Below are 23540 nucleotides of genomic sequence, written 5' to 3'. Positions count from 1 at the left end.
CCATAACCTCAAATATTTACCCAGGAGATACACTGACAGCCTTTCTTTCAGTTAAACAAAAATGGCTCCGATAGGATTCTACATGTAGAAAAGAAAACCAGGAATGGTTTGCTTTTTAACATGTGCTTTTTTTCTGATTTTCTTCTCTATTTATTGCTAGGTAAGCAATGGCTAATTAAAATGTTTTTTTCTATATATTAAATTCTACTTCAGCTCTTCTATAAATTCAGTTCTACTTCAGGTTTATTGCTTTAAAAAATGTTTAGCCTTATTATTGGATAGAGAAGTGAATCAAAGTCCTTCATGAAATTTTCCACATGTGATAGTATGAGATATAACTGTCTTTCATTTGTTGCCCTCACTTGTGTCATTGCTTTTTTAAGTCCTGCCCCCCTTCAATGGATTTGCTAAGAAAAGGAACAGGACAGCATACAAGGTCTTTTGACTAACGCCTTCTAATTTTATACTTGGGATGGGACCCTTTAAAAGTCTTAAGATTGCCTACCAACAATTTCAAGTTTAGGTGACCGCAAGAGAGCACCAGAGAGCTATAGTTGTTTGCTCTTTACACTGATTACCTGAGTTTATAGTGACATTCTGCCAGGAAGCAATCATCTTAATCTAACACATTTTTTTTCAAAACTACAACTCCTAGAATTCCACCACCTTTCTCTGTAAGAGGTTAATTGGATAATATTATCTCTTGCCTCCACTTACTTTTTACTTTAATTAGCATTACTACTTTTCTTATTTTTGTGACTTTTGCGGTTTCTTGATTCAGGCTAATTTCTTGTCCTTTACAGCTTAGTCCAGCCTCCCTGCTGGGCTAGAATGAAACATGTTCCATGTCTTCAATGGAACATGTGCTACTTAATGTGATTAAAAAGATACATTTATCATCCATGTCATGTCAAAGTCATAGATTCTATGTCATGTCAAAGTCGTTTAATCCTATGGGCAACTCATTGACCAATTTTGGAAGGTTGCAAAAGCATCCCAGTCCAAACCAGAGCACATTAAATTCAAACCCATGCTATGTAATGAAGGCTGACTCCTTTCTATCATTGTCAACAACAGTTGCAAGTACTCTTTGGTCACATCCAGTATGAAAATATACCAAGCTACTCTATTTATTTCAGCAAGTTATCAACGCAAGACAGTGAAGCTAGTCAAGTTCTTTCTTACCCTATCCACCTTCCAAGGCTTGAGTATATTATGAGATGGCCACATCATGCCTGCAGCTCTTCAGGTTTTTTTGTGGCTTTATGTTGCCATGGGGTTATTGAGTAATGAGTAGTATAAAAAAAAAGGATAAAAAGGATGTAGAAAAGGCTGTTTAAAATTAACAAATGCTAAGACTGCAGGTATATTAGTCATCGAATAAATGATAAAATGGTTTATCTGAGTGCAATTCTTTAATATGGAGACTAGAAATTGAAGTATACACGTTAAAGTTGCTGAGGTTGAGAAACACTGATCCAGAAAGCAAGAGTTTGTGAAAGGCTACTTAACAAACTATTTTCTTATTTTCCATAACAATTCACTGCTTTCAAGTACTTTGCCACATCTGTCTGACCCATATTTCTCCATTATCAAAATTCAAATTTATTGTTAAAGGCTTTCTTAAGTGGTTCCATGGTATTCTGTCGGTTCCTGGAATTAACTTACAATGAGAAATTCAGAAAGCTCTAGCCTTATCTTGAATGACAACGTACCCAGCCCATCAGATTTGGTGCTTAGTGTTGTGATATTATCTATTACCATGATGCAATTATTTTAAATAAAAATTCTATTCTGGGTTCATGTAAAGATAGAAACAATGCATCTGTAGTTCTGAAAAGCAAATGGCAGCCAGCAGGATGGGAAAATTATGAGACTTGGGAAAGAATTATAGTAATTACAAATTAAAGCTGCAGATGTCTTTGTCATCTGTAATAATATAGTGGCAATGGATGTACCATTGGAAGACCTCAAGGGCCAGGTTAGATACAAACCATCATGTAGAAAATCCATTAATGGCTTGACTTGGTGGCTTATGCGCCACCAAGTCAGCAAGTCAAAACCTTTAGTAACAAAATATTTCTGTGAATACAACTCTTTTTGTAAATGCTGAGGCAAAAAGGCATTTGATAGTGGTGATTCTGCTTGTTCTACACATCCTTCAAATTATTTGAATTATTTATTATTTTATGACAGGAGACCAGGGAGAGTATGTTAGCCTACCTTTATTCAGCATAAGCTAGAAGTAAATGAAGGTGCAGACAACAGATTTTGCATAAAACTACTCTAGCAATCGGTTAGGACAGGAATCCACTACATGTAAACAATGCTATAAATTCCCTGAATATATGTATATAACCTACTATAGGAATTCCTATCTGCCAGTATGTTATTTATTTATTTATTTATTTATTTATTTATTTATTTATTTATTTATTTATTTATTTATTTATTTATTTATTTATTTATTTATTATTCAAATTTCTATACCGCCCTTCTTTCGGACTCAGGGCGGTGAACAGCCAAGATACAAACATCTATACAAACATCACAGTTAAAAATAAAGTTAAAATAATTTATAAATTTGGCCCATAATTTAAAACTTGTCAATTAAAATCAATATTAAAATTTTAAAACTAACCGTAAAATCAAGACAGACCGGCTAACTGAAAAAAATAAGTTTTTAGGGCCCGACGAAAAATCCGGAGGTCTGAGATCACTCGTATCTCTGGGGGTAGATTGTTCCATAGGGTAGGTGCCACCACAGAGAAGGGTCTCCTCCTGGGGGTCGTCAGCCGGCATTGTCTGGCCGATGGCACCCTGAGGAGGCCCTCTCTGTGGGAGCGAACCAGCCGGTGGGAGGCTATTGGTGGCAGAAGGCGGTCCCGTAAGTACCCTGGCCCTAAGCCATGGAGCGCTTTAAAGGTGATCACCAACACCTTGAAGCGCACCCAGAAGTCCACCAGAAGTCCACCGGAAGCCTCTCGCGCAGGAGAGGAGTCACATGGGAGCGCCCCGTCGCTCGCATAATCCCCCACGCAGCCGCATTCTGCACCAGTTGGAGACTCCGGGTGTACCCCAAGGGGAGCCCCATGTAGAGAGCGTTACAATAGTCCAGACTAGAAGTGACGAGTGCTTGAGTGACCGTGCGTAGGGAGTCCCGGTCCAGAAAGGGGCGCAACTGGCGTATCAGGCGAACCTGACAAAAAGCCCCCCTGGCCATGGCTGTCATATGCCCTTCTAAAGACAGCCGCGCATCCAGGAGGACACCCAAGTTGCGGGCCCTCTCCGTGGGGGCCAATGATTCGCCCCCAATAACCAGCGATGGCGTCAGCTGGCTATACTGGGACGCCGGCAGCCACAGCCACTCGGTCTTGGAAGGGTTGAGTCGAAGCCTGTTTCTCCCCATCCAGACCCGCACGGCCTCCAGGCACTGGGACATCACTTCCAAGGCATCATTGGGATGGTCTGGGGTGGAAATGTACAGCTGAGTATCATCAGCGTACTAATGGAACTCCATCCCAAAACCACGGATGATCTCACCCAGCGGCTTTACATAAATGTTGAACAGGAGGGGCGAGAGGACCGACCCTTGCAGCACCCCACAAACAAGGCACCTTGGGGTCGACCGCTGCCCCCCTGTCAACACAGATTGCGACCGGTCGGAGAGATAGGAGAACCACCGCAAAACGGTGCCCCCCACTCCCAGTCCCTCCAGCCGGCGCAACATGATACCATGGTCGATGGTATCAAAAGCCGCTGAAAGGTCTAATAGGACCAGGATAGAGGAATAACCCCTATCCCGGGCCCTCCAGAGATCATCCACCAACGCGACCAATGCCGTTTCCGTGCTGTACCCAGGTCTGAAGCCGGACTGGAGCGGATCCAGATAGACAGCTTCATCCAGGTACTGGGGAAGCTGTCGCGCCACCACACTCTCAACAACCTTCGCAATAAAGCGGAGGTTGGAGACTGGACGATAGTTAGCCAAAACAGCCGGATCCAGGGATGGCTTCTTGAGGAGAGGCCTCAAGGCGGCCGGCAGGACACCCTCACTCAAAGAAGCGTTAATAATCCCCTGGAGCCAGCCTCGAGGATCGAACTCCTCCCAGATAACAGCCTTCCAATGAAATTGAAACACTGAGTAAAGCCTGCAACTTCAGAAATTTTTCATTGCTTATGAGATGAACACGACCATTTCCCCCACTTTGTCTTAAACAAGAAATAAGGAGAATATTCTGGAATTAGTTAAACAACTCCTAATAATCACAATAAGCTCAGTATTTTGGCCTATTTCGTCTTTCCAACTATATTATGAAACCAAGAATGTAATTGTGCTAGTTAAAATGATGCAGTGATGGGTGCCTTGTAACATACAGACAACCAAGTTTGATTATGTGACTGCTTTTTCATCATGAGCTAGGAAATGGCATCATTGTTTGCGAGAATAGCATGTTTATTAACTTATTTCCTACGATAGAGCATATGGCTTGGTTTTGGCTGAAATTGCATGAATCCAACATATTAAGCCAGTTTGTTAAGTTATGGCTTAGCATGCTAATAGCATCCATAAACTTTGCATTATTTTTAGATTTTATACCATACTACCAAAATGAATAAATTGCATTATGTATGATTCAGTTCATAACAGAACTAAAACAACACTTATAAAAAATCCTCAGTACCCAAAGTAGGTGAATGTGAATCTCCATGCAGTTAAGTATTTGTAGAGGTACACTCGCAAGTCTTTGATATTATTAATGATGTACCTCATTTGTTTTTAACCACAAGAGAAGAGAAAAACATATTTTATTTATTAGACACTTGGAGTTTGAGACTTAGAAAATTAACCTGTGATATTCTCATATACTGTATTATAAGAATTAAAGTTAGAAATGTAGGTCCAGCTTCTTTTCCCCCCTCCCCCTCTCGGGTTTTAGAGTGGAGACCATTCAGTAAGACACCTTTGTGCCTCTAAACAAATTATGGTTGCTAGGCTGGCTGGAGGCTGTAATCCAAAATCCAAGATGTGATATTAAAGTGCCCAGTTCAGGATTTTTTGAAATATTTTTTTCCTTCTTCTAATTTAAGATGTCTAAAAGAGAAGAGTAAAAGACAATATTCTCCATAGGGAAAAAGTATTGAGAATTGCCCAGGAAAATATATGAAAAGCTGCAACTGCAATTGTCAGACGTAGAAAATCATGTCAATCATCTGAATTAAAACACCCATTTTAACAGTGAAATTCACCATAATCCGGCTATCAACAACAATGAGCAAGAAGATTGGCTATATAATTTTTTTCTCCTAATAAACCACCCGTTGAATGTGGTTAGAGTTATGGATCTTTATTGTTCTTCTTAAAACCAAGCTTACACTTTTCTGTTTTTTTTTACTTTGTTTGATGTTGTATTTTTAAAATACTTTGTGTTCTTCATCTCAATAATAAAGCAAATTATGAAATTACATTTACCAACTTTAAGCTAATCTACTTTGTGTGGTATTTTAAGGATAAATATTCCTTGAATTTCTTAGATGAAAAATTTATACACATCTAATGAAATGCTTCCAAGTTCTTTGTTTACAGAGAATCATAATGCATATCATAAAGTACAAAGTATTAAGGACTACAACTATGGTTTCAGGCAGTTTCTCTCCCTCCCTCTCTCTCTCTCTCTCTCTCCAGGTTTCACCTCTGCCCATAAATTGGTGGGCATTACAGATGCTATTCAGTATAGTTATACTACCAAGATCCTTCTATAATTTTAAGGTCAGTTTTACTTAATACATTTGCATTTCTCTCATTACTGACAAGGCATATTAAATACTGTTTCTCTAATTACTATAGCAACAAATCAATTATTTACAGCAAGATCAGAAAGAGATTGTCTTTATATACAAGAACATTATATTTACAACAATCAACTGCAAAATATGTACAAACAAGAGATGCTTTCACGGTAATGACAGTATAAATTAAATAATAAATAGCATGTTATATTCTTAAGGCACAATACCTTCTTCCCCAGACTGTACAGGACTTAAATGTTTCCCTATGCTTTTATCTGATCACTGTAATAGTTATATTTCCCCTGTAGAACAGTTATCACTGTTAACAATACACACATCAAATGAATTATAAAAACAACTTTCTTTTTTTTTTTACATCACAAATATCTGTTAAGATACGAGTTTTGTGTAAACAGTCTTTAATTTACCATTCATACTATATTCACTTTTAAATAATACTCAAATAATTTCAAAATAATACAGGTGTTAGAGGTTTTCAAGGGACAACCAGCAATGTGTGCCTTTTTAGTTCCTATTGGAGAAGTAAAACCAGTGGGATTTTACTTCATGAAAAACCATTGCCAAAAATGTGAATAATTTCACTCAACCTAAACATAATAAACAATTTGGCGGAAATCCTATGCATATACCGAGAATTTATTTCTTAAATAACCAAGCATGGAAGTGTACTGCACTTCCATGTAGTTGACAAATAACTGCAATGAATTTAAAAGCGGTCTTTCAGGAGCAAAAAGTATAACCAGATTAAAGCAAACACAAATAGATTTTATCCAGTTAACTGTCCCTGCCAATGGAATCCCTTTGATAAATATAAATAGGGATAGGGACAATTCTTTCATCTGCAGTCTGTGCTATGTCCTTAAAACCTCACTGTTAAACAATATGGTTTCCTGGAACAACTTTTGGTGAGTCCAGGAGTTTGGTTGCAAACTATATTCTGCAGAAAGGGTCATTTATTTAGATCTTTATTTAAAAACTAAAAAAACCCTGGGTGACCCAGAAAAAATGGTCTTATTCATGCAGAGCAGAAACCTGCATATCATTATCAAGACTGTTTATATCAAGAATTTTTATATCAAAAGCCATTTCAAAAAGAACAGACTATATAGAACTGATTGGGTGTTGCAGATTGATGGTAATGATTTGTTATACCTGTCCTACTCTTTTTTTTGTACTGGTTTTATAGCTTTTTGATATGATTAGATGACTAATCAATAAAATTTGTTGATTGTGGTAAGTCCAGGAGATTTTATTTACAACTGAAATGTTAATGGTTTTTTCAAATTTCACAGTATGTTATTAAAATACAATCGGTTACTTCCGACATTGGCACTTTCTAGGGTAAATACTTTTTCTTATATTCCACCTAGTTCTCTGAAATTTAATGGACCAATTCAAATGTTATGGCTCATGTTTTAATGAAGTGCCAAGAAATATTAATTTGAGCAATCCAACAGTGTATTTTTGCCCTCAAAACAGAACACCTTATACTTTTTTATAAAATAAAAAAAATACAATAAAACAGAAACTTTAAATTGCCAAATTGAACGCTCTGGTGTATCATGGCACTTTTTAATACTTCCTTCCTTCCTTAGGAAAAAACCCAGCTTCAAATAAACAGTACTAGATACTCCAAATACCATGTAAGGCAGAAAAATAACACATAGTATCAATCTGATGCAGCTATACTGTTCATGAAATTTGGGATTCAGGACTTCCATTATGTAGAAACGGATTTAACTATAGAAGTCAACAAAAAAGAGGCCAAGATAGAAAATTATCGTTACTTATTAATATCTTGGCATGCGATGGTGTTAATGTAAGTTTAAAAGCTAATTTTTTATGAGAACTCAAATTATAACAGAACTCTGCAAATGCAGATATTGAAAGAGTGCTGACTCTCAACTTCAGCATAAATTTAAAAAGAAAAAAAATGCCAGGTTATGTCAAAAGAGAAAGGTAGGCTGTTCAGGATAAAAACAATTTAGTCAAGCAGTCCTGATTTCACATGATTTTTAAAAGAAACACATAGCAAGTACTATAATTCTTCTATGGTTAAAGTTTAGAAATTCATCCCTTTTTACTGCATTTTTTCCTAAAATTGTATTTATTTTACTCCCTGAGGTGTTCAATGGGAAATGGAAGAAATTGCCAAATGTTTATCATCAACAATAAAGTGCTGTTTTCTACTTGACTGTGACATGTTTTCATTAGAATCATAGCAAGATTTTTTTAAAAAAACTGGAGAATTAACTTTCTGATGTATATGCATTGAACAACAGTACTGTTAAGGATCAGCATATTCTGCTATCTTGGAGCATTTCTGGGTCCTTCCCAGGTTTCTCCAGGAACTGATGTTTCAAACAACAATATTAGCATCCATGAATACTAGACAGCAGAACCAGAAAAGAACAAGGCAGATTTAGACAAGTAGTTATATGCATTTCTGGCACCAAAAAAAGACGGTCAGGAAAATGCATTATAAAAGAGTCTCTTCCTAATTTAAGTCCTATGGCAGTTATTACAAAGGCTATGTATTAACTGTATAATTGATGAATTAATTTTTTAAAAGTTTCCTAAATAGTAGATTTACAAATGCCCTTTTTTCATTCTCAACGTCTAATTTTAGAATTGTGCATGCTTGAAAAACAGGTGTTTTCATTACTCTTAATGCCTGTCACAATTCTTAAATCATAAAGTCTTTAGCATTGACTTTGGTGACTTAATTCTCCCTCAAAAGTTGTGGATACACAGGTTGGTTTACCAATCGTGACTGACAGGAATCAATGAGGATGCTTAGCATCAAGAGTATCCAAGTTTGAATAAAGGACACTGAGACTGAGGAAGCCAAGTCTAGCAAAGTGTGACTTGTAGAGTAGATTGCACTCTATGCCACATCAGAACAGTAGCACCATAAAAAGCTGGATGTGAGCTCTGAACACTGATACTATTTGGCTGTTCCACAGGGACAACCTCCTGAGCATATGTGCCCTGTCAGCTTTCAATTGTGCAGAGATCAGGAGGAATGGTAGAAGCAGGCTCCAAAAACAGTGTCTAAGCCTCGGTGACAGGAATATTCTTGCTCAGCTCCTTGATCCCATGTAATATTCTCTTCATGTGACCCACTTTGGTCACTCCTAGATCCTGAAAAAAAATGACAAGGATAAACTTAGGTCATGAAAAAGTAGTCAACTGTAGAATTGGTTGAATCCTCCCAAAAATGAGAAAAAAGCAGAAGCATCTCAGAAACCAGTGCTTGAGAAAATAAGATATATTACAGAATATAGTTTAAGTAGACATTCAGAGGCACAAATTTATCAGCCAGGTAAAAACTGCACAGGAACAAAACTAGGAATACAGAAAGCTTAATTCAAACAGCAATCAAGCAACACACACAAAAATTATTTCATAAAATGAGTCAAGAAAACATGTAATTTCAATGCAAATAAAAGCCACACCTTTTATAATTACCCATATCCTCCCCAGATACTTCTATGTTCATAGGAATCATTATCTTCCCAATGCTAAATAAATCTTAGCATATTATGTTTACTTAGTGTCGAACCCTACACAGATAGTCAAAGTCAGAGTAGAACTACACAGACTCAGTAAAGTATTTTAAAGCTAATCCAGGGATACATAATCTTGTAAATTGAAAAATAAATTTCCAATTCATTTGTAATAAGTTGCTTCTTCCTAGATTTCTTGCCACCTGAGTTGAATTGCTATTCCTAAGATTACCTGCCAATGGATTTATTTTCTATCTCTTGATGGTTTATGTCTATTCCCCTTCTGTTATTTTCACTTTCTCCCAACCATTCTCATACAGTCCTTGCATCTAGTTTTGATTTCCTGCTAGATCTGTAGCTTTGCTGTCACTGTTTGATGGTAATAAGAAGCATAAATCTACAAGAGAATTTTATGATAGTATTCATTGTCAACAAAGCTGTGAATTCATCCAGAACTGGTGTGACAGTCATATTGACAGTTGTACTTGCATGAATCCTATTATTAGTGGAGTTGAATTCTGCATAGAACCAAAATTCATTTGTCTTGCACTAGCCTAAAACTATATTCTGGCTAGAATAGCATACATTTCCTCATAGCAATAATTAAAATATAGTTACTATTTAATAACAATATATACTTTATCAAGGAATTATACAGGAATAATATATTTCAAGCAATGAGAGTTGATTCTAGGAGATGCAGTAATGCTGAATTTCAGGTATACTCTATACCCTAAGGTTTGGTGTGGGTATTTTACCAAGAACTTCTTCTTTTCTAACCTAAAAACAAATAAATTACTCTGTCTAAATCCACCTATGCAGACCAGCTCCAAGCACAGTCAGCAGAGCCTGCCATGTAAATACAAATGGCTATTTTGATGAGTTCTTTATGAAAGTACCTTGAGATCTCTCCGTTCCAGATGCAGGAGCTCAGAGCCCCGGACGTCATGCCGGATGAATATATCTTTATATTCACAAAGACTGAGATGTTCAAGCCAGGCTGCAACCTCCTCCGTTCCCCAGAGGTGAACTGTCAGAGATGGAAAAGCAGGGACGTTGAATACCCCAAAGCCCAGAGGAAAGGTAGTGAAAAAGATGATCAGCAGCAAACACCAAAGAAGCACAAAAGTGAAAGGCAAAACAATATTAACATATCTTAGAAAGAATAGTTCACTGATTCCAAAATAAGGAAAAGCTAAAAAGTTATAGACACTGTCTTAAATGGAGGCTAGATAATTTCTGAGGTCAAGGAAGTAATGTGCCAATAGTTTGCACTTCCAAATCAGGGCCACATGCTTTTACTCAAAAGCAAATACTAAGAAGTTTGAATGTTTGCAATACTAAGAAGTGTCTACCTATATTAATAAAATTTATTCAGGAAAAAAAATGATGCAAAATGTAGGGGATTTGTTTATCCAAGTTTACTTTTGTCATCAAAATAGACCAACATTGACATAAGGCAAAATTCCACCTTTTAAAATGTGTGTCCTAAATTTTTAGCTCAAACATATTTGGTTAATCCTGACAGAATGAACTTCCTTTGCTGTATGAAAATTCTACAAGCCTATGTTCCAGATCTTGTTATCCATATACTGTCTGGAGATGACTTTTTCCATATAGTACATTTTGGTAATCAGTTTTTAAAGAGTTTAATCTCTGAGACTCATCCTTATATAGCCTCTGACAAAGAAAACCCATGTTCAAACAGATGTGTTATAATAACATGAGTCTGAAATTGGATTAAAGAAGAAATTATTAGATTCCTACATTTCATTTAGATTTGTTATTAACCAAGAAACAAAAGCCTGTGAAATCTTGGTAAAAGGCTTAGTTATAACACATCTTGGATTTAGACCCTTCTATCACAGTTTAATAAAGGTTTAAATCCAATCAGTAAATTTTCTTTAATATTCAGTAATGGCTCATGAATAGAGGAAACTTAAGAATTAATGGTCTTTCTAGTTCCTTATATCAAGGAAACAGATATTGTGAACAAAGTCTTACTGCATGCATCTGTACCAAGAAATCCCTTGCATCTGCCAAGGCAATCAATGTATCTATATGGACGCTATTTTTGTGGTTTAGGGAAAAAAAATGTCTGGACAAAAACAGCCAGCTATCCAGCCTTTCTACTAGCCTCTAAATAAGAGAGAGGATAAGAGAATCTAAAAAGCTAAAGGGAAAAGAGAGAATACTAAAATGTCAGAAACCAGTGGGAAGATAAATGATATCATTAGCTCCATAGAATGCTGAGAGATATAAGCCAACGAATCAACTAATATAATTGGGAAAAAATTACCCTGATTCCATTTCAACTTTGATTTGAAAAGGTGTTTTTTTTTTTTTATGCCATACTAACAATGAAAATTAAAGCTCAGGATGCACCAATGAAGATGCAGAATCCCGGGGCAATAAGATATAAGACTTTGATTAAAGGCTGGTAGAGAATCAATGAGAGAAAATCAATAACCAAATCTGGAAACATTAGCAGGGGAGATTTGGAGTTATGCAGGCTTGGGCTCAACAGTCACTTCAGTTTTTAAAATTTCCACATTTCCAATAAGCTTCTCTGACCATCCAAAAATGTCCAGTATTTCAAAGTCCTAAATTCTATTTGCAGTGTGTTTTTAGTTTCTGTACTTTATTCAATCTAGAAGTATGATACAACTATAAATACAGTAATCTGCTCCAGGAAAGTAAAATGTGTGTTTAATATAAAGGAAAAGAAGACATACAGCAGAAAAGTATGGAATATTTAGGGAATCAGAAGAGAGGCATTATTTCTTGTGGAAATGAAACCTAAATACATGGACACATTTGGATATATAGGGATGTGAAGAAAGGCAAAGAGGAAATGCAGATGGTACCCGGCAATCCCAAGATACTGCTTGTTTCCTTATTCTTGTTGTTTTTATCCTTTTTAAATTTCACCAGACGAAATTTGCCACTTCGGCTGCGTTTAGAATAATCCAGCATTTGGTTCTATAGAAAAAAGAAACCACAATATTTTTGTAGACTTTCAATTTATATAGGACGTCCCCCATCCCCAGTGTTCATTCATTTTATCAGACTCTAGAATCTGTTGTTACTCAATCAACCACTTCCATTGTGCTGTTCCCCCACTGGGGCTCTAAATCACTCCAAGAACACCATCTTTCAACAGGCATGGCCCTAGATACTCCCTCTAACAAATTACCTCTTCATCACTGGGCTCCATGAGCTGCCACAGCCATGGAATATCTGCTAGTTTCCTTATGTGAAAGTCCATATCTGTCAATGCAGCTTGGAGCTGTTCTTTCTGGGGAGGATCCAACTGCTACATCAGAAATGAAAATGTGAAGACACAGTTAAGAGCTAATATCTGAACAGAGACTTGTCTAACCTGTAACAGAACTATCATAAAGTACATTAATATCATGGTTTTTTTCTGTTTTATTGCTTAAATATTCTACTCCAATGTTCAGACAACATGGCATAGAAACAATATGGCAAAAACAACAACAACAAAGGTCTTTGCTCATAATAAAGTTTTTTTTTTGGTTACAAAAGAAAAATATACCAAATCCAGCTTACTTCAACCATTCAATGCAACACTTCATACCTTCCTACACTTATAAATCATCCTTGCTTTCTCCCCAGCAATACCATGCTGCATACATTGCCTTTTGCTCTTTAAACTTTTAATCTATGGACAAATAACTATACTCTGAACAAATCCTACTTCAGGCAATTGCACCTTGATGTGAAAAACAAATCTTAATAGTGTTATTGTCCAAGAATACAGAAATCCTTTTGCTCTTTGCTTTGCATCAGTTTCGCATCTATTAATTAGCTAATTTCATTAAATTCAAAAGGCCAGCATTATGAGCTTTGTAACAAGTTAGACCTTACATTATTTAATTATTTAACTTTGATTTTAAAGAGGATTCTGCTAATGCAGAATTTATAATGAATCTTGTGAAAATTAATATTAAATGATCCTTCTCTACATCTGAGTTTCCTTTTCTGAATTCACTTAACATGTTTGAATATGTATTGAGAAAAAATTAGTAACATTTTGTTTAGAAATTAAAACATCTAAAAGCTAAGGTGCGAAAAAGTGTAAAGAATAGGTCAATCACCTTTTTAAAGCCTCTGGCCAATTATAAACAGATCGTTGATACTATGTTTACAAAGTGGTAGGTGATTTTATGCTAGAAATACTGTCTGTAGTTCCTGTAATATTGTTTTCTTCCAGTCTGTTGGCAGGGTTTGTGCTCGACTTTCAATTGTGAACAATTCCTGGAATTATGTCGCAAGTGCAAATATTTCAATGAAAGAGGCCAAAATGGACTTTATAATGGCAAGTGATCTTTTGTGGAATTTATAAATGGAAACAAGAAGAAGAGCAAGGGAGCAGATTCAAGGACAGATCAGACAGGTACTCATTCACACACCTTTTAACCATTAACTTTATGAAGAATGAAAAGCCAACATCAGAATAATGAACCTAGTATTTACAGAGAGGAGAGTGATAAATGTTGTCCAGTGTTGAAGGCAAGTCATGTACTTCAATAATGAAGCAAATTATTCTTAGCAAGGACAAATAAGATAAATAACACAACCAAACATAAATATTTCATGCTATTTCTTTCTTACCAGGGCCATTTTTCCAGCCAGAAGTAGTTCTGTTTCATTGTGCAAGGCTTTCACATTATTTACCATTTCTACTACAAGGTTGCAATTCAGGCCCTGTAGAAAGATTGTATGTATAAGAACTGGAAGCTACAAACCCAATAGGGCAATATAACATAGTCAAAATGCACTGGAAATTACAAAGTAGTACCTCTGTAGACTTCGATTTTGCATATACTTTGTCCATAGATTTGGAGCTAGCATTGACAGCATGGGCAAGTTCTTGTTCCATATCCTGGAATGCCTGGGCTATTTCTCGAATGCTGTAGGAAAAAGTAAGAGAATAGGTGAAATGCAAAGAACAAACTTTCTAGGATGTCTAATTCTGGTATTACCTTCTCTACTGGTGACAGGAAAGGGCCTTACCTGTGAATCAGAGCTCCAGCTGCTCTGCAAAATTGATTAATATGAGTTGATTCTTCCTCAGATATAATCTCAGGATGCAGTGTGAAAGAGGGAGGTCTGGGCAGCTCACACTTTTGTTTGTCTTCCCAAGACTTTAGGGTATTCTCAAATGCCTAGGGGGAGAGGAAAGGAAAAGAGGCCATTTGCTTTTGGTGTACGTATGTGTACAGTATATATATGTTTTTTTCCTTATGAAATGTATATAATAAAAATTACATCCAAAAATTTGGGCATGTTTGGAGATTGAGATGGAGTTAAGTTTTATTTTGCAGAAAAAATAACAGAATGATAGGGCATCTGAATGAGTAACAAATTATTGTTATATGAGCTTTTGTGGCAGAAAAAAGCCCACTTCATCAAATGCATAAATCATAGTTCCTAACTTACTGAAATATATGTTTTAGAAACTGCAAATAGTAAAGTCAGATGTAAATATATAGATATATAGAAAGCTCAGAAATGGTGGCAATCGCCTTAACAGTGGTTATCTAAAAGCCACTACTATTGATGGTATAAATTTCTTGGCACTGAATAAGGAAATTCACAAAGTGAAGTGGGATAACTACAGTGGTGGGATTCTACCGGTTCGCACCGGTTTGGTAGAACCGGTTGTTAAGTAGTTAAGCAGTTCAGAGAACAGGTTGTTAAAAGTAATCTCCTTTTGTTTTTTCCCCACTTGATTAAGGATTAAACCTGTAAGGAATTACAACCTTCAGTGTTGTTTCCTAACCTAATCTTTATTGCCCTGCTTACAGAAACTGTCTCTCCGGCAGTTGCCTAGACTAGTCTAGTTGCCTAGACTTACCATCGAGGATTTTTTTTTTTGCTTGACTTTCTTAAAGGGGAAGGGTTGTTTTAAGCTTTTTACACCGCTGTTGGGAGGAAATACTCCCCTGTTGGAGTTCTTCCAGCCAGGGTGCAATGATCAGCACTTTGAAGAAATAATTGAATAACGAAGCAGAAGCTTTTAATGACAAGGAACCAAGATGAGTGACATTCAGCAAGGCTTATTGGCTAGCTAGAAAGATTGACATTCAAACGTGAGTTTACATACCCTTTCTGATTTTTGGTCTAAAACTGGTTTTTGGTGAAGTTTAATTCTGTGTTTGGTGATCTTTAATCCTGTGTTTAGTGATGAGATAATTTTCCCTATTCAGCTTTGTTTGGAAGGAAAAATATTAATCTCTGTTCCTGAAAAAAAGCAGCTTTGGAAATCTGACTAGTTCTGTGTCTATTTGTTCTGGTAATTGGTTTAACAAGCAACAGATGCTGTTTGCTCCTTTGCTTCATTCTGGAGAGCTTAAATGACCTCTCTGCTAAAGGGTTTCACTTTAAGAGCAAGAGTTGGGTGCTGATAGTTATCATTGCATTTTAACTATTTTAATTCCTCAAGGTGCTCTGCACCCTCCCTGATTTGCAACTCCAGTTTGCAGGTATTTCTAATCTAATAATTGGTATTTAGGGCAGCTTTTTGCAAGCAAAGAAGCTTTTTGTATTTTTGTACAGGTAATCCTTGACTTACAACAGTTACAATGGCACTGGAAAAAGTGACTTATGACAGTTTTTCACACTTATGACCATTGCAGCAAACTGTCATTAGGGCAAAGAAGCGATGCCACATGACCATCTGGCCACAGCCACCCGGTCATATGAAGCACCGCAGTTGTGAAATGAGTGACATGGTTGTTAAGAATGCTGCAATGGGCATAAATGATGACCAGTCATAAGTGCAAGGACCGATCAAAAGTGTGAGGACCTATCAGAAATCACATTTTTCAGCCCTCTGAGTAGTCCTTTTGTACATATGGACTACTCAGAGGGCTGAAAAAGTTATTTTTGATCGGTCCTTGCACTTTTGACTGCTCCTCACACTTACAACTGTCCTCACATTTTACGTTTTGCGCCCTATCTTGTCACCGTGGTGAAGAGAAGCAGTTGTGAAATGAGTGACATGGTTAAGAATGCTGCAATGGGCATAAATGATGACTGGTCATAAGTGTGAGGACCGGTCAAAAGTGCGAGGAACTGTCAGAAATCACTTTTTTCAGCCCTCTGGGTAGTCCCTATACACATAGCCATGCCCACCCAGTCACATGACCACCAAGCCATGCCCACCCAAATAAGCCACGCCCACAGAACCAGTTGTTAAAAAAATTGAATCCCACCATTGGATATCTAACACATATTCTTGTTAGGTGGATTCTCTTACCCTGTCTCTGGTTAATGTTTGTGCCCTGTTTTTATGAACAATCCAAATATATCCTGGGGGCTGAATCCAAGCCTCTCCATCAACTTGCACAGGGACTCCCTCATCTCCCAGGATTGCAATCTTCACAGTTCGGCACTAAAAAAAAATATATCTAGTGTTAATATCATCCTAAAATTGTAAAAGGAACTTACAAAACAATGTCTGCTTTATGTTACTCCAAATATATTTTATATGTCCAATATAAATAAAAGATTTCCCCAAAAATACTACTACTCATAGTAACTGTAGGAATTTCTAAGATCTAGCTAAAATAGAGCATTATTTAGAAACCAACCTATGTTGAACTTCGTTGATTACTATCTTTATTAATCCTTGAACCTTTAATATAGAATTGTCAGGTTTACCTTTTATATAACACTCAATTTTCTATAGTCCTCTCAAAGGAAATCATTTTATGGATAAAAATAAACCTAGTAAACACCTGGGCTATCCGATGATGCTGAAGATTAATTACACGAGAGACAGCCATCTGCATACTTCCAAATACTGCAACCACTTCTAGGATCTTATCATCAAAAGAAGGAGCTGTAAATGTCTACAGTAACAAAGGGAATTAAACAAATTAGAGTTGCTTCAACTATAATGGATTCCTTTTGCTCCCCATCATAACAAACAAGGAAGCAATATACAGACATGTTGTTTAAAAAGCATACATGTATTGTAATTCTACAGAAAATGGAACAAAATAATATATTCTTCATTCTTAAAGTAAAATAAAAAATGACAAATGCAAAAGAAGCAGATTTCATTTTTCATGCCACCACTGTTGACTTCATCTTACTGCTAGTCAAAAAAAAAAATATATTAAAACCATAGAAATTACAAGAATATTCTTTTAAATTCACAAAATTATGAAAAGATGGAAACGAGGGGAAAAGAACTTTGTTTCAGTATTTTTTTCAAAAAATGTCAAAAAAAGATGAAAAGGTGAAAAATACTTACATCATCTTCTTTAGTTCCTCCCCAGAAGTTTGTGCCTCCTGCATAGCTGGGGATGTTGAGGACAGCAATTCCTTGAAGACTGGGCAAAGGGATTGGACGCCCATCACACTATACGATATAAAGCCAATTTTATGTAAACTTTTAACCACAGTTTCATAGTCTTGATTAGAAAACCACCTTTGAAATGCTAGAGAACGTAGGCAACTGTAATTTTCCCAAAATTCATTTCTACACATTCTACATGCTATCATTGCTGATGAAAGAAAATATTTATAATTAGAATTTTTAAAGAAATATCTTAATATTTCTCACCAATGAGCTGGTCCCTGTGTAGATGTTAGCATTTGCTTAAACAAGAATCTGAAAGTTACCTCTTTCCTCATCTTTCTATCAAAATAAAATAATGAAGGGGAATTCATTGCAATCTTTCTTTAAAATTCCAAAGTCATTTCTAAATAACTTCTATTATGGATACACAAAAATGAATTAAAGAAACAATACATTTTTAATAATGTGAACAGGTCCATCAAGTTTAACAGGGTGATTTCATTTAACATAATTTTGCATTAAAATATATAAATGATTTGCAATGCTCAGCAAATTCAGCAATTCGGTATTTGTATCAGTAAGCATCAGTGAAATAGAGCAAAAAGTTAGGTGGTGCAGAACATTCAAAGACCATTTCACAGTGTCAAAATGCATTTCTTCAAAGCATTGAGGCAGCTGAGCCCTCCAGTAGTTTCAGGCTGGCGGTTTGGGGTCTTTCTCAGATAGTTCCAACTTAACTGCTCATGTACAGCTACTCTGTTTAACCAGCGATCTCAATGGAAGTGTTGTCCATGCAGCCTGGGAAGGCCTCTAAAACTGCAAGCTGAGTTTTCTCAGAAAACTACTTTTAGGCACTCAAGTATGTTTAAAAGATGTCTTATAATATGAAAATCACAAACCATAGCGCACAATCAAAGAGTTCATCTGTTCACTTCAAATAATTGTTCAAAAGGCTATGGCTATTTTAAATACATTACCTCTAACAAAACTTTCTGTTCTAAGTTTTTGTAAGTTCTGTGTAGCAGCTCCTTTGTCCCAAGAACTCCGTACCACATCATATTTTTTGTACGACTTCTGATAATGGAAAATAAAAGTAAAATTAAATATATCAAAATTATCACTAAAATGTCACCAATACTTATACAACAATAAGTATTAAAGGAAATGTAGATTTATATTTGCAGTTATTAGGGAAAAAATTTAAAACAATCTAAAATAGATTGCAGTACCTGCATTTCTCTGGATGTTCATCACGCTTGTTGTTGAAATCCAAAGAAATTTTTGCATCCAAGCCAATTCCAAAATAATTATTCATGACACATTTCTCTATGTAGCAATCACTGCAAGATGAATTATATCATAAACAAATTGTTTTCATGTGATGGAATAGTGTAGCATCCTCTCTATTTTCTATCCATTTGCAACACTGTATTTCTTTACTTACTTATTACTTACTTACTTACTTATATTCCACCAAACTCACTTTTACAGTAACTCTGGGTGGCATCCTACACACACACACACACAAATATATGACTTCCATTGAATAAATAAGCAACAGAACTAAAAACGAAGTAGAAGCTGAATGAACAACAATATATGAATTTGTTCTTGGAGATATCAGAAACATGGTTGGCCAAAAACTGAACGATAAAGAGAAATATAGTGAACAATGGTGGTGTAGACTACATCCTCTAGCTTAACTCTGACTTCTAATTTCTTTTGCTTATTCCTATTCTTTTTCTGAGCTCAGTGTGCTCAACCTGAATGTTGTAATGGCTACGTATCTATCTATGTACATTATTTAAAGATATTTTCAGCCTTCTTTGTATTCCAGCTAGTAACAAATATTAAATATATAATAACATCCTTATTTTAACTTATATATAGTGAGTAGCGAGAAGTTCTATTTCCTTTATTCCTGTTTAAACACTCACAGATTTTCTGGCTCAGGGTTAAATGGATCTGCATTGATCAACAACCGGCTGATGACAGAACCTCCTGGTAGAGAGCCTGATGTCCCAGCACGGATATCTGCCAATAGAATGTAGAAGTTACAGGAAATACTATACAAGTTAAGAAGTGTGGCAAAACAAAGCAGACTTACAAATTAAGTTTACCTGCAAAATCAACAAGATATTACTTCTAAGTATAAGACATCATCTCACGTTTCTACTATTGTTGAAAGGTAATGAAGAAACAGACCTTGATTTTTTAATAAAAAAACTAAGTTTAGTAGTAGTCCTACACAGAAAGAGATTCAAGCACATTTTCAGTTCACATAAAGAGATTCCAACGCTTTTTCCTGTGTTTTCCCTATATCATCCATTGGAAAGCTGTGAATGATTTCCACATATCTTTGAAAGCAAAGTTTGTTTCAACGTTTTAAAACATTGTCCTAATTTAAAACATTAGCACAATATGGTATTAATTATACCTGTATTTACAAGGATGAATTTTTTAATGTATGCAAAACAACTATAATGGCTGATACATTTTCTGGACCTAAAGTGATTAAGATTACTTGATTTATGTGATCACCACTGACAGTCTGAAACAATGTGAAATACAGTGGAAAAACATTCATTTATATAATCAGGCAATCATATTTTGATTAGATGGAAAAAGTTGTATTGAACTCACGGGGGTAGATGATCTTTGCATTCAACATTGGCAAGCTGTCCCTGTTTCCTGGTTGTGGAGGAAGAGAGGCAGAGCTTCCTACTGATATACTTCCTTTATTTATTAGTCTTTCACAAGGAGACTTGATTACTGAAAAATATAAAAAAGACTACAGCATACGATCAATCTCTGCTGCAATGCTGTCCCTGCTCCCTGAGAGACATCTAGTTCACTATGAATCCTCACCAGATATTCTTTTCTTTTTGAGTAAACAGCAAAAGGATAATTAGAAGTTTTGATTTTGGAAAGTTACAAACAAATCCAAAAGGGTTTGAAATAAGATTTTGAAATCAATGGTAAGAATCCTTCTTTTTGCTGTCATTTTAAATTCTTTTAAAAAGACCTGCAATAGTAATATCACTTAGACTTATATACCGCTTCACAGTGTTTTACAGCCCTCTCTAAGCAGTTTAGAGTCAGCATATTGCCCCCAACAATCTGGGTCCTCATTTTACCAACTTCGGAAGAATGGAAGGCTGAGTCAACTTTGAGCTGGTGAGAATCAAACTGCTGAACTCTAGCAGTTGGCAGTCAGCAGAATTAACCTGCAATATTGCATTGTAACCACTGCACCACCATGGCTCTTAAAATGGTAATATGAAGGTTAAACACTAGAGTTAACCAGAAAGAATTAAAGATTGCAACTGAAGGAGAAGTATACTTAAATTTGACTGAACAGAAGAGAGCAAAATGCTTTAACATTGGATATACTGAAGTACAGGTAACTCTTCACTTACGACCATTCATTTAACAACAGTCTGAAATTATGAGGGCCATAGAATGGAGGTTGCATGTCCTGTAAAGTACCTTTGGCCATCGAAAAATGTTGCAGCACTACCATCCCAGCAGTCAAGTTTGCGATCTGACAGCTTGGCAATCTGTTCGCATTTATGGCCGGTTGCCAAGTGCCCTGTGATAATGTGATTGCCACTTGCAATATTCTCTGCTAGCTTCCCCAGAAAGTTAATTAGGAAGTCAACAGGGAAGGTTGCAAGCTGCTGTCACCTACTGTAGAATTATGAATTCCTCCTAGCAGGCACATCTTTGAGAGAGAAAGGACTACCTGTTGGGAGGGAATTTTAGCTATGTATGGAGCTGAAATCACACCTCCAGCTTCAGGCAGCCCTTCAAGTGTGAAAGGGCTCTTTACTATCTGAAGGAAGGAGAACTCATCTGGCAGGCTGCAGAAACAGAGCTCAGATCCAGAAGATCTAAGGTCCATTCCTTTTGAAGAGTTCCCTTTTCTGTATCTCTTTTGTTCTATTAAAACAATATATACTGCTCAAAAAAATAAAGGGAACACAAGCAGAAGACATCCGAGATCTGAATGAATGAAATAGCCTTATTAAATACTTATATGGAAACTGGAGATAAATAAACTGGTCTACAGAAGAGGTTTACCTTTCCGATGGCTTCTCCCTTTTGGAAATCCATAGTTGCCAATGTGTGAAGACTGTAAATTGATTTTGTTCTCATTCCTTAGATCCTTTCCTTCTTCAGGGGTGGAAAAGTCCAGAAGAAAACTTGTCTGTTCTTGGGTTTGAGCATTCTGTTCATCAACAGCTACAAAGTAAAACAGAGACAGTCAGGTATCTTTGCTCATGCTGTACTGAGGGAACTAGCCAAACAAAATATTTTCATCAAGGTAGTAACTCAAGTTAGCTTTATCAGATGGGAGAATGCTCAAATCATTGGTTATCTTGCTTTTATCATTTGCTTTTAACAATACTCCCTAAAAGAAAAATCTGGTTGCTTATTATTTTTTGGTAAATATGCAGTGCAGTGTAAAGTTGTTTTTGTGAAAGTTATAGCATGGTGGACTGGGACATATTATCAGCAGCAACAACTATAGGCAAGGGTGAAATATTTCAACCCCATTCTATACAAAAGATCTACATCAGTTGGGAAGGCAGTTGGAAAGGAAGAAAGGGAGGAGATAATAGAACATAGCAGTGGCACCAGAAGGAGCCTTTTAGTGATGAAAGGAAAAAAATATTATATTTTATAAAAATATAGAGGGGTGTTTGCTTTCAAGAATAAATAAATGTATCTTCCAGAGATTGAAGATATTATTTCAATCTGGAATATAACTTCCTGTACTGTACACGGATAGTATGAGGCCCCATTGCTGAAAGTTGTTCTAAACAATCATGTGCTAGAACATCCAGCCACAAGAGGACACTTAAGAGCAGTTTACAAAATCATTTTGAAAATGCAAACAAATGAGGGAAACTTCTGGCATACCTAACAGAAGGGAGGATGGAAAGTGATTAAAAAATGAACACTGGAAATGGGATTCTGTACATACATAGTACAAGTACAGAAGCTCTTTATGTATCTGGACTGAAGTAGCATATCTGAAAGAGCTTTTTAACTAGAGCATCATAAATTGAAGCACCCTTTTGAAACTCTACACAGCACTTCTGGAAATCAAATGAAAGATATTTTAGGGAGAAAAGATTATTTTTTAAAAACCTTTTTTATAGAACAAAACACCATGTAAAACTGGGTTACGACTAGCAATATAATGCAAGGTTATACCATTTATTATTTATTTGGAATTAAAAATTAATAAATTACCAGGTCCAAATGCCACATTACCAAGAATTTCAATATTAGTAATTAATTATTTATTTGATTCTACAGGAAAGTATTATTACAAACCTTAAAATGGATACAAAAAGTAGATCTATTTACTATTGCTTCCACTCACATAATTTTAATGTTATTATCTCTTATTAGTTATTGATCTTATTGCTATGATGTTTTATTTTTTAAAAAATATTATTTTTGTACTGTATCATTATATATTGGAATCTGACTTGGAAAATCCTTAAAAAGCTGGTATAAATAAATGAAAAACAACCATGCTGAATTAAAACCGGTGCTACCATTCTCAGCAAATTACAAATTTTGTAAATTATTGTCTGAAGACTCTGGAGGGCATTTACTTGACAAATGTGAAACAAGACCTACTAAAAGCAAATTAGCATGGCTTTTATAAAGGGAATTCTTGCCTTGTTAGAAGTTCTGGAGGTCTTCAAGAATTGATAAATATGACAATATGAAGCTTTGGTCTACATTGGACAATGTGACATTAGATGGATAGTTAATTAGTTGCTGTAGAATAATATAATTTTCAGAACACAGCACTTCTTTTTTAAATCCCAAGTCTATAGAAAGATAATAAAGAGTTCTTT

At 35.9% G+C, this 23540-nt stretch overlaps 1 protein-coding gene across 1 annotated transcript in view; it reads right to left on the bottom strand.

The window, feature by feature from the left end:
* Positions 1-8414: 8414 nt before the first annotated feature.
* Positions 8415-23540, bottom strand: part of DGKD (diacylglycerol kinase delta) — a 66545-nt gene continuing 51419 nt past the window's right edge. The window contains exons 16-30 of the mRNA XM_070946339.1: positions 21742-21903; positions 20302-20430; positions 19596-19692; positions 18888-18998; positions 18636-18732; positions 17611-17718; positions 17090-17203; positions 16609-16743; positions 14361-14512; positions 14146-14257; positions 13959-14051; positions 12517-12636; positions 12188-12302; positions 10220-10350; positions 8415-8955 (exon numbers count right to left, since the gene is read on the bottom strand). Of these exons, the coding sequence (XP_070802440.1) occupies positions 8866-8955; positions 10220-10350; positions 12188-12302; positions 12517-12636; positions 13959-14051; positions 14146-14257; positions 14361-14512; positions 16609-16743; positions 17090-17203; positions 17611-17718; positions 18636-18732; positions 18888-18998; positions 19596-19692; positions 20302-20430; positions 21742-21903 (1766 nt within the window). The 3' untranslated portion in view covers positions 8415-8865. The remainder of the gene's footprint in view (positions 8956-10219; positions 10351-12187; positions 12303-12516; positions 12637-13958; positions 14052-14145; positions 14258-14360; positions 14513-16608; positions 16744-17089; positions 17204-17610; positions 17719-18635; positions 18733-18887; positions 18999-19595; positions 19693-20301; positions 20431-21741; positions 21904-23540) is intronic.

This window comes from Pituophis catenifer, unplaced genomic scaffold (genome assembly GCF_029215685.1).
Source record: "Pituophis catenifer annectens isolate HBS135680 unplaced genomic scaffold, rPitCat1.0.hap2 SCAF_6, whole genome shotgun sequence".
NCBI classification, from domain to species: Eukaryota; Metazoa; Chordata; class Lepidosauria; order Squamata; family Colubridae; genus Pituophis; species Pituophis catenifer.
This window is presented reverse-complemented; position numbering and strand designations above follow the sequence as displayed.